Source organism: Bombina bombina, chromosome 1 (genome assembly GCF_027579735.1).
Source record: "Bombina bombina isolate aBomBom1 chromosome 1, aBomBom1.pri, whole genome shotgun sequence".
Classification (NCBI taxonomy): Eukaryota; Metazoa; Chordata; class Amphibia; order Anura; family Bombinatoridae; genus Bombina; species Bombina bombina.
In genome coordinates, this window is record NC_069499.1 from 795585874 (window position 1) to 795598276 (window position 12403).

Here is a 12403-nt window from a genome sequence, read left to right on the forward strand (position 1 = left end):
CCTGTCAGTGCTCAGACTATACGCCGCACACTGCATCAAATTGGTCTGCATGGCTGTCATCCCAGAAGGAAGCCTCTTCTAAAGATGATGCACAAGAAAGCCCGCAGTTTGCTGAAGACAAGCAGACTAAGGACATGGATTACTGGAACCATGTCCTGTGGTCTAATGAGACCAAGATAAACTTATTTGGTTCATATGGTGTCAAGCGTGTATGGCGGCAACCAAGTGAGGAGTACAAAGACAAGTGTGTCTTGTTTAGAGTCAAGCATGGTGGTGGGAATGTTATGGTCTGGGCTTTCATGAGTGCTGCCGGCACTGGGGAGCTACAGTTCATTGAGGGAACCATGAATGCCAACATGTACTGTGACATACTGAAGCAGAGTATGATCCCCTCCCTTCAGAGACTGGGCCGTAGGGCAGTATTCCAACATGATAATGACCCCAAAAACACCTCCAAGACGACCACTTTCTTGCTAAAGCAGCTGAGGGTAAAGGTGATGGACTGGCCAAGCATGCCTCCAGACCTAAACCTTATTGAGCATCTGTGGGGCATCCTCAAATGGAAGGAGAGGGAGCGCAAGGTCTCTAACATCCACCAGCTTCGTGATGTCGTCATGGAGGAGTGGAAGAGGACTTCAGTGGCAACCTGTAAAGCTCTAGTGAACTCCATGCCCAAGAGGGTTAAGGCAGTGCTGGTGGCCACACAAAATATTGACACTTTGGGCCCAATTTGGACATTTCTACTTAGGGGAGTACTCACTTTTGTTGCCAACGGTTTAGGCATTAATGGCTGTGTGTTGTTATTTTGAGGGGACAGCAAATGTACACTGTTAAACAGGCTGTACACTCACTACTTTACATTGTAGCAAAGTGTCATTTCTTCAGTGCTGTCACAAGAAAAATTATATAATAAAAAATTTACAAAAACGTGAGGGGTGTACTCACTTTTGTGAGATACTGTAACTATGAGTAAATGTTTTACCCCTTGTAGCTCCAGTCAGCTCCAGAGCAGCAATGCGCTACTGAACTTAGCTGAACACATCTGGTGAGCCAATTACAAGACACAGATATGTGCATAGCTACCAATCACCAGCTATACATTGCTGCTCCTGAGGCTACCTAGATATGCTTTTTTTTTTTCTACCATGAAGATAGATATATATACTGAAGTAAAATGAAAAGTTAATTTAATTAAAGCATGAGTTTTTGTTGTTGTTGTTTCTTTTTACTTTTTTGTCCCTTTTATTATTTAATAAGTAATATTAAAGTGAATGTAAATTTTGATGATAAAGTGCCCGGTTTTTAAAAATTTGATTGAAAACCGGGAACTTTAATTCATCAAAATTTACATTTCACTCGTGTTGTGAAAATACTTAACTTTTAACCTTGACAGCTGCTGCATTGCTTCCTCCGCCCGTCACAAAGCCTCTTCCTGGGTGTAAAATGAGGCATCCGGCATTGAATCAGACACTGATTCCCCCGGGGGGGGGAAGCTGTGATTGGAGGATGACCGATCCGTCATTTCTGACGTAGGAAGAGGCTTGCGACGACCGGGTGAAGCTGGAGCGGCTTTCAAGATTAAAAGGTAAGTATTTTCACAACAGGAGTGAAATGTAAATTTTGATGACTTAAAGTGCCCTGTTTTTAATCGAATTTTTAAAAACCGGGCACTTTATATCATCAAAATTTACATTCACTTTAAATTTATACAAAGAACTTAAGGACAATAGACAAATCACACATGACCCCTCTGTAATATGCATCAGATGTTGAGATGCCGATAGGCTAAAGACTTTGTGAAATCCTCCCATGCAACAAAAGTCAGATGATCTCATAAATTACTAGAAGCCATTCTATAAGCTATATTTTGGTGTAACTGCAGTCACATGATTCTTACATGCAGGAGAGGGAAGCAATTATTTCAGTCCCCTGAGATGTTATTTTAAATGCAGTTCTATAAGGGTGAGACATTCTAAATATATATATATATATATATATATATATATATATATATATATATATATATATATATATATATATATTTTTTTTTTTTAAGCCCTAACATAATACACTTTAGTCTGCACTAAATTTTTTACTTTTTTTTTTTCTCTTTGTTCCCCGCATATTGATATGGCAGGACACATGCTGACATGTTTGATTACTTGTTAGATATTTAAAAATGAAAGTAGAACTGCCTATGTTCCCGTTGCATTTTTACAGCCAAAGCTATAAAGCAAACTTGCTTTTTTACATGGGAAAATAAGTTCTCATTTGATGCGCCCTCTCTATCAAAGAACATATACTTTTACACATAAATACATTTTTAAATAAAAAAATAAAAAAAATAATATATATACATATAGGTTACAGAAAAAATGCTGGGAGAGGTTTGCCGGGACCTTCCTGATTAACAGGATAGGGAGCTTTCCACAGCAAAAATATTTGTTTAAAAATCTAGGCGGTATTAACCGTTTCAAGATCAGGTGCAGACCCCCAAAAACAATTATAACTTCAGAACGTATTAGAAAAGATAAAGTGCTACAGTAGAGCTATATGAGATACTGTGTAAAGGTGGGGGATTTCAGCACTCAATAGAACTTCATTTTACCCAGTTAGGTGTTTGGCTGGAAGCTATCAAAAGACACATACACGGATGCACACAAGTTCAGATAACACAACAAATTTATTTACAAAGTAACTGTACTGAAAAGACATTTGCATCTTGTCTAGGTACTAGAAAATATATTACTACCACTGCAGTGGGATATTATAAACAAAATACCAAATGCAATATATTAAGTGAACTGCTAAAGCAGCAACAGTGTAACAAAATTCTATCGATTCATGCAAGCAGAGAGTAATAGCTATTAACCAAACAGAATGACTTATGATCATATATACGACCTGTTTTAAAGTCCTCCTTATAGTTCAGGGATAAGAAAAATCACAGGTTCATAAGAAGTCCGTTTATGCCTGGGCCCAGGCTCCAGGTGAAGGAGAGAGTGTTTAAAGGAGAATTTTCAGAAACTCTTTTCTTGCTTGTAATCAAAACCTTTTCAACAGGACTCATATACTAGGGCTCCGAGGTAAAGACATCCTCTCTAACTAGCATAGATATACGATACTTTGTTACAAACCAAATTCTGTTGTTACTTGTAACCCATGACAAGCGCAGCTTTCCAGGAAACTGCGGTGAGCAGCGGTCCGGGTATCTGTATTTAGGCTCTTGAATACCATCAAGACATCTTTAACGAGTGTCTGATATTTGCTAGAGCCTTCATTCCTCCGGATCCTCTTTACAACCGTTAATGAAAACTTCAGTCTCTGGTTCGGGTATAACAATGAGGTTACGTGCAGAGTCGGGACAGGTACTTCCGACGTCAGACTGCTTCCTGCTTCCACTTCACAGAGTCGTATCACCTTTGCTCATGGGGATCTCGACTGTATCGGATAGCGGATAGTAGCCTCTCTGAAACTCTTCCGAACTTGAGTAGACTGTAGGTAGGTGTTTGTCGACGCGCGTTTCGCCCCACAATGCTGAGCGAAAGGTAGGGCCTCATCAGGACTCATAGGGTACCTGTCCCGACTCTGCACGTAACCTCATTGTTATACCCGAACCAAAGACTGAAGTTTTCATTAGCGGTTGTAAAGAGGATCCAGAGGAATGAAGGCTCTAGCAAGTATCAGACACTCGTGAAAGATGTCTTGATGGTATTCAAGAGCCTAAATACAGATACCCGGACCGCTGCTCACCGCAGTTTCCTGGAATGCTGCGCTTGTCGTAGGTTACAAGTAACAACAGAATTTGGTTTGTAACAAAGTATTGTATATCTATGCTAGTTAGAGAGGACGTCTTTACCTCGGAGCCCTAGCATATGAGTCCTGTTGAAAAGGTTTTGATTACCCATTCCCCAGCTTTGTACAAACATTGTTATATTAATATACTTTATAACATTCAAACCTCTAAATATCTGCCTTTTTTCTAAGCCACTACAGACAGCCTCTTATCACATGCTTTTTTTTTTTTGCTTTTCACAACAGAAGACTACTAGTTCATGTGGGCCATATAGATAACATTGTGCTCATACCCGTTTGAGTGTGTACTGTTATTCAAACATATTGATGTAATTTAAAGGGATAGTAAAGTTCAAATTAAACTTTCATGATTTAGATAGAGCATGTAATTTTAAACAACGTTCTAGTTTACTTTTATCATCAAATTTGGTTTATTCTCTTGTATTCTTAGTTGAAAGCTGAACCTATTTAGGCTTATATGCTAATTTCTAAGCCATTATCTGAATGCATTTGACAGTTTTTCACAGCTAGATGGCGTTAGTTCATGTGTTTCATATAAATAACATAGTGCTCATGCACATGGAGTTATTTAAGAGTCAGCACTAATTGCCTGAAATGCAAATCTGTCAAAAGATCTGAGATGAGGAGGCAGTCAGCAGAAGCTTAGATACAAGGTAATCACAGACGTAAAAAGTATATTAATATAAACCTGTTGGTTATGCAAAACTGGGGAATGGGTAATAAGAGGATTATCTATCTTTTTAAAACAATAAAAATTCTGGTGTAGACTATCCTTTTAAGAAGTGATTGGGGATACTATCCCCTTCCTATATATAATCTGTTTAAGTGAAGGGTGGGTTATTTATTTGGTGACAAATTCATGTAGAAAGTTCAGCACTTCTTAATGTACTAATTTTTTTTAAATTTTCTTGTTTAGGTCTTTGTTGGTATCTAATATGATGCCTAGCACAGTACTTCCGGTGCTAAACTATCTTCGATAGCATTTCCAGTGATTGGGAGGTCTGTGAGTTCAAGATTTGTGCCATATCCAAACTGGAATCATGTCCGTCATGATGGTGCGGAAGAAGGTGATGCGGAGGTGGGAGAAACTCCCTGGAAAAAACACCTTCTGCTGTGATGGCCGTGTGATGATGGCAAGACAAAAAGGGATCTTCTATTTGACTCTAATACTTATACTGGGCACATGTTCCCTCTTCTTTGCTTTTGAGTAAGTATTACACGTATATTGTATACCTATAATTACCTCTCTTTCTGTAATGTAAAGTGTTTACCAAACAAAAAAAGTTTGTTTGTTTTCAATCTTTTCTGGATGCTTTATTTAAAGTGAGATTAAAGTCAAAATTAAGCTTTTATTATTTAGATCAGGGATGGTCGAGCCCTCTCCAATAGTTTTATATGGCCTTAGAAAAAAGCGGAATTAGAAAAGGGAACATTGGTAGGAAATATTTGTGTTTTTTTTCACAGCCGTAAAATGTATATGCACCCTTAAGGCTTCTAAAATAATATGTGGCCCTCATGTGTTAGGAAGTTGGTCATCACTGATCTAGATACAGTATGCAATTTTAAACAACTTTCCAATATACTTCCATTATCAATCTTTGTTCAGTCTTTTTATATGCACACATTCTGAGGCACTAGCTCCTACTAAACATGTGCAAGAGTTCAGTGTATATGTTAATTTATTATTGGCTGATGGCTGTTACATGATACAGCAGATGGGGAAAAACAATATTTTACATTTCTCAGAAAAAAATAGACTAAAAATCTATCGAAAATCAGAGTAATCGAAAGCTCTGTTAAAATTTAGAGTAAAAGCTGGGGCATTTTCTTTTTTTATTGAGCATTTGTAGATGATGTAATTCTGTATTGAAAATCTCAGAAACATTTTTCCATTGTGATCCAGAATGTGATCAAATTTTGCATTTATTTCATAAAAGTTATTCCCCCCCACAGGAGAAGATAATAGTAATTGGTATTGTTTTCAGGTATTGGGCTGGAACAGTGATTATAGATTCATGTGATAAATCATATGAAAAATTACTTGCGTTCTTCATATATTTGCATACCAAAATGATATTGTTTTAAAGTCATGTCTGTGTAATTTTAAGTATTCAGTATAAAATTACAAAGGGCTTATATTCTTTATTATTGGTGAAATAATGAATACATTTTGAGTTATGTAGACTTATTTTGAAAAGGTTAGAAACACCTGATGCCCCTGCCACCAGTTTTTAAGTATTATCTTCAGTATGTATTGTAATTTATTAGTTGGTTAGATATTAAAGATTATATGTGTCACCTCTTTGGAACCTAGTTTTTCCCCTTATCTCTTTTGCCGTGGACAACAGGAGACTGATCTAAAACAGTAACAAAATTGTAGTGCACAAACAATGCAGTTTGCCCCATATTAGCAAAGGTTATAGATGCCTCACTCTAGAGTATGTGTTATTTTCTTTAACTCCCTCTCCTCATTACCCTTGTTTAAAAATATATGGAACTTACCTCATTCTTTTATCCCCAATGCTGGTAAGACATGTGATGTCTTTATAGCTGTGAAGTGATCATCATAGTATCCTTTTGTTGCAGTGTTTATATTAGGGCTCATACATTTTTCTTTGAGCTAAAAAAATAAATTCATAAAACATTCCAGGTATCCAAATAAATTCTGATTTTGGGTGCATATAGTTCATGTTTGGATTTTTAAATGTGTTTGAGTGGCAAAGACTAAACATTCAAAAAGCGATCTGCTTTATTTTATCATTTTTAAAGAGACATTAATCACTAAATACATTTTATAAGCCTATTCTTGAGGTTATTGCCCACCTCCCTCTAAGAATGGGGGCCGCCATGTTGAAATTGTAACTTTCACTTGCAACAATTCTCCTTCAGATACATGCAGTGTATCATAGGTTCTAAAATAGTTGCACCCATTTTTAGGGGAATGTGCATGAAATGGTTTTAGTGTATAATGTGCATTTTTTTTTTATTTATTTTTTTCCATGTTCATAAATAATCAGATCTGCATTTCGTTTGACCTGGTTGTTTTTCAGGTTTCATTGTTTTGTATTTATTATGTAATGCAAGAATGTTTACATAAAAGATAAAGTTAGATGTTTAACGAGTAAGCCACATCTGTTACACCCAAGTATTAAAGCAATGCAGTAAGTCTGGTCTGTAAGGATTTAGGTCAATGAAGATTGCTTTTGTACACCTGTAAAATATTATTTTTTATTAGAATAGCAAATAACATTCTTTGTTCATCCTTTTCTGTGTAAAATTGTGAGTACACTTGATTTATATTAAAGGGGCATTTTACTGTAATGCCCCCCCCCTTTTAATATGTTATATGTTAATATGTTCAAATTGATAATTTAACCTGTGTATTAGATTGGTTACATATCACTCCTTTACCTTTATTTTGCTATTTGAAATAGCATTGTTGCCTGTCAAAACACCACTTATACTGACTTCTGTACTGCAGAATTGGCTATAGAAAAGCTATGTAACCAAAAGGCAGCAAAATAAAAAAACATAGCAGTCAGGGGTGGGGGCGATAGAATTCAGCCTATTTGAAAGGGTGTTCCGCAGTCCAAATATGTAACATTCAGTGTGTCTTTTGCCTTAAATATAGGACTAAGTATTTCTGTGATACACTTCCAGTAAACAGAAATTTCACTGATACATTAATTGCAATAACCTGTATCTGGGACTGGTTTGAACAAATCAAACGTATTGTTTTGTGTTTTTATTTCCTGTCCTTTTTTTTTACTCAGGTGTCGCTACCTCGCTGTGCACCTTTCCCCAGCAATCCCTGTCTTTGCAGCAATCCTCTTTTTGTTCTCTATGGCTACTTTGCTAAGGACGAGTTTTAGTGACCCTGGAGTGATACCGAGAGCTTTGCCAGATGAGGCGGCATTTATTGAAATGGAAATCGGTGAGTAATGGAGTTAAATAAATCTTTATCTTTTATGAAGGTAGCAATTAAAAATGTTAAAATATTTTTTGTGTGTGTTTAGTGAAATTAAATGCATTTTTTAAAAAAAATTTAAACTATGTGCATAAATGATCCCTTGGGACCAACTTGTGATTGGCTTATAAGGATAACACCAAAATCTTTTTGTGGGTCAGGTGCACTCCTGTACTTACATTACAAGAAATTAAAAGCCTGAACGCCAGCTTTTCCAATGGACCTAAGGCAGGATTGGCAAAAACTCATAGCATGAAAGTTCCAGTTTCTGTAGTAGGTTTTGTTTTTTAATCATTTAAAGGGACAGTCTAGTGAAAATGAATCTTTCATGATTCAGATAGGGCATGCAAATTTATACAACTTTCCTAAATACTTTTATTATCAAATTTTCTTTCTTCTCTTAATATTCTTTGTTGAAAGCTAAACCTAGGTAGGCTCATATGCTAATTTCTAAGCCCTTGAAGGCCGCCTCTTATGTCAGTGGAGTTTAACAGTTTTTCACAGCTAGACAGCACTAGTTCCTGTGTGTGTGTGTATGTATGTATGTATGTGTATATATGTATATATATGTGTGTGTGTGTATGTATGTATGTGTGTATATATATATATATCATTGTGGTCACTCCCATAGAGTTATTTATGAGAGACACCGTAATATATTTTTAAAATAGTGGTGTTTAACAAAAATAATGCATCAAGCAATTATATTTTCTCAAATACGGATGTGTGTAAAATTGTCTGACACTCGCCCTCAAGCACTAATATTGGATAAAACTGTATCTGCCATTTCAAAAGTGAGGCTGATATTGATTAATAGGGCTGTTTATTTACCCCAAAATTTACATTACTTTTACTATTTACTGTTATTAAGAACACTCCATACGACAGAGACATATTTAAAATTACATTAAAGGGACACTAAACCCAACATTTTTCTTTAACGATTCAGATAGAATATGCAATTTTAAACAACTTTCTAATTTACACCTACTATCAATTTTTCTTTGTTCTCTTGCTATCTTTATTTAAAAAGCAGGAATTTTAAAGCTTAGGAGCCGGCCCATTTTAGGATTATGGATAGCGCTTGCTTATTGGTGGCTACATTTAGCAAACCAATAAGCAAGCATAAACCAGGTTCTGAACCAAAAATGGGCAGGCTCTTAAACTTTACATTCCTGTTTTTTAAATAAAGACATCAAGAGAACGAAGAAAAATTGATAATAGGAGTAAATTAGAAAGTTGTTTAAAATTGCTCTATCTGAATAATTAAAGAAAAAAAAATTGGTTTAGTGTCCCTTTTAAACACTTCTGGATTTTTGTGTAATGTGCTTTCTCACACTCTCCCTAGGTGCCCAGAAAGCTACAACTGTTACAATTCAAATAGCTGGTATATGCCGTTTTTTTTTTTCTTCTTCCTGGAAACATAGGTTACAGGTTTGGCTTTTTGGCCTCTTTAGAGACTGTGGGATGCAGCATATATATATTTTTTACAAAACCAAGAGTGTTTAAATGGACAGTAAAGTCAACATTAAACTCTTACAATTCAGATACAGCATGTGATTTTAAACCTCTTTCCAATTTACTTCTATTATCTAATTTGCTTTGTCCTCTTAGTATCCTTTATTGAAAAGCATATCTAGGTAGGCTAAGGGGCAGCAATGCATTACTGGGAGCTAGCTGCTGATTAGTGGTTGCACATGTCTCTTGTCATTGGTTCACTTGCTGTGTCTTCTTAGCTTCTAGTAGTGCATTGCTACTCCCTCAACAAAGTACACCAAGGAAATGAAGCAAATTTGATAATAAAAATATTGCTTGAAATAATATATATATATATATATATATATATATATATATATATATATATATATATATATATATATATATATATACATACTCTGTTTAAATCATGGGAAAAAATGTTGGATTTTATTACTCTTAATTCTGTTCTTTCAGTAAGTTTCGGTTGTGACGTTTTTATTGATATTATTAGATTTATTTATTTGTTTTATTTATTTCAAGTCTTTTTTTACCCTGCAGAATGGTTACTAATTTGCAATATTATATTTTGTAAAATATGTTGTCTGTCTTTTTTTAAATGATTCAGCAGTTTATAAACTGGCCAATACCTGGCTATATGTTGTGTTTTCAGCTATATTAAATGCCTAGTCCATGAGAGCATAAATAGGGCTCAGTAACATAGCCCAGAGGCCTGTAATAATCACTTCAATTAATGGCAGCTAAACCATTCAATAATAGTGAAAGGCGCATGTATAGGAGCAGTTCATGGGAGCATGTGTTCAGGCGACAGTGAAAAATACAAGACGCAGAGTTGCCTTTAAAGGGACATTAAACGCCTCAAGATATTAAAATAAATACTTTAATTACATGTCATAAAACAACTTTGCAATATACTTTCATTATTTATTTTGTTCTCCTTTCCTGTAGTTTAATTCTGAATATTGTGGGCTTTCCAAATCATGTTAAACATGGAAGTGCAGACACAGCTGTAATCCACACAGTCATTGGTTGCACACTCTAGTAAGCCATTTATTACCATTCCTAATTGGCCTCAGCAGAAAAGGTAACCTAAGTTACAATATGGTGGCGCCAACTGCTTTATGGACATTAACTTTACCCTTATTTTTTCAATATTTAAACAACTAATATATATATATTTTAAAATACATGTACAAATTATTCTCAGGTTAATCTTTGCTCTGAATACATCATTCAAGCATTGATTTATTTAGTGTTTAATGTCCCTTTTTAAAGGGATACAATAAAGTACCTTTTTGCACTTTGTTGGGAATAAATACAGTTAGCAGGGACCCAATGCAAAGGCCGCAAAACTCAGCATTTCATTATTTTCAATTTAAAAATCTCTCTTAAAGCATTGTACTTCACAATATAGCACTTAGTCACATACAAATGGATTGTGTTTTATAGATAATTATGTTTTTAGCCGATAAAAGGGTTGAACAAGGAAAGCAAATTTTTTGACATGTTCGAAAAAGGAAGAGAAGTGCAAAGAACCTATAATTTACTTGTCAGTAGCTGGTGGAATTCTTGTTCTTTCAGAGAAGGGTGAATCATTTGCTGACTAATGCAACCAACGTTAATTGTATCTTTTGATTGACATATAATTGGTAACTGATCACAAAGTTAGAACATTTGGGAATTCAACTTTTTATTGCCGTGAGCAACGTGTCTTAAAGGAGAATAGTTGTGTAATTATTTGTATTTTTAAAAGGGATATCAAACCCCAGTTTCATGATTCAGGTAGAGAAATCCATTTTTAGCAACTTTCTAAATGTACTCCTATTATCAACATTTCGTGGTATCTTTATTTGAAAAAGCAGGAATGTAAGGCCCATTTTTTTTTATAGCGCTTGCTGATTGGTGGCTACATCAGCAAATGTACCCAGGTTCTGAACAAAAAATGGACCAGCTCCTAAGCTTTACATTCCTGTTTTTCGGAGGATCGCCGGTCTGGTTTTCCTAAAGAAAAAGTTATTTTAAAAAAAGCTTCAATGTAAATTTTAATGAATGTAAGTGCCCCTGTTTTTAAAAGTATTTTTTAAAAACCGGGCACTTATTTATTCAAATTTACATTTACTTTATGAAATACAGCCTATAATTTTAAAATGAATAAAATGTACCCTTGTGAATTTTTTTTTTTTTTTTTTTCTTGTTTTTTTTTTTTTTTTTCTTCTTCTCCACTCCAAATTTTTATAAGAATATAAGGTTATGATCTCTGGGAGTGCCTGCTTGTGGATTTCAGCAATAGCAAGGTACTGTCATTTTTCTGTGAACATCTGCTTAGTGTTCACATAGCCTGGGAGTACTAAGCGCACACTCTATGGACTTTTTGGAACCATTTGGGCCATTTTGAAAATTAGGTCTCTCTCTCCAAGACAACTGGTACTGGCACTGACAGCTGCCTTCTCTCAGAAATTCATAGCAGTTTGGCTTGAGTAGCACCCAAGGGATTAAATGTGGTTTTTCCCATGGCCATCTTTAGAGTTTGGAAGCTGGTTCCCTGTGATCTGTGGAGGTGATGAGAGCAGTGCACTGCATTTTAGAGCTGTTCCTTGCAAGTTATAAGATGTGCAAAATTCTTTGGCTTTTTTTGTATGTATTTGTAGCCGCTGCTTTTATCTATTCCCTGAGGGCAATTCTACAAAGTTATAGTGTGTTCCATCATTTTCTTCCTTAGGCTGTTTTTCCCTAACAGTGGAGCAAATAAGTGCATATTAACTGTCAACAGAAAGGTCTTTAGATCACTTAAACCCCTTTATATTTCTGTTTGCTTTGCAAGGGTGTGGAAGATTAATTCTTCAGTTCTCCTAAACAGTCCTCTACCTTCCCGATGATGTTAGTCTCTGAACTGGTATCTAAGGAAACTTTTTTTTTTTGCCCAAACTGTAACAATTCCATCTGCTAAATATAAAGGGGAAGGAAACACACATTTTTTTCATGATTCAGATAGAGCATTGTTTCTCAACTACGGTCCTTAAAGTGAATGTAAATTTTGATGCTAAAGTGCCCGGTTTTTAAAAATTCGATTAAAAACAGGGGCACTTTAATTCATCAAAATTTACATTTCACTTATGTTGTGAA

General features: G+C 35.3%; 1 protein-coding gene across 1 annotated transcript in view; it reads left to right on the forward strand.

The window, feature by feature from the left end:
* ZDHHC9 (zinc finger DHHC-type palmitoyltransferase 9) overlaps nt 1-12403 on the forward strand; it is a 118064-nt gene that overhangs the window by 37953 nt on the left and 67708 nt on the right. The window contains exons 2-3 of the mRNA XM_053699356.1: nt 4733-5023; nt 7590-7750. Coding sequence (XP_053555331.1) covers nt 4857-5023; nt 7590-7750 — 328 coding nt within the window. The 5' untranslated portion in view covers nt 4733-4856. The remainder of the gene's footprint in view (nt 1-4732; nt 5024-7589; nt 7751-12403) is intronic.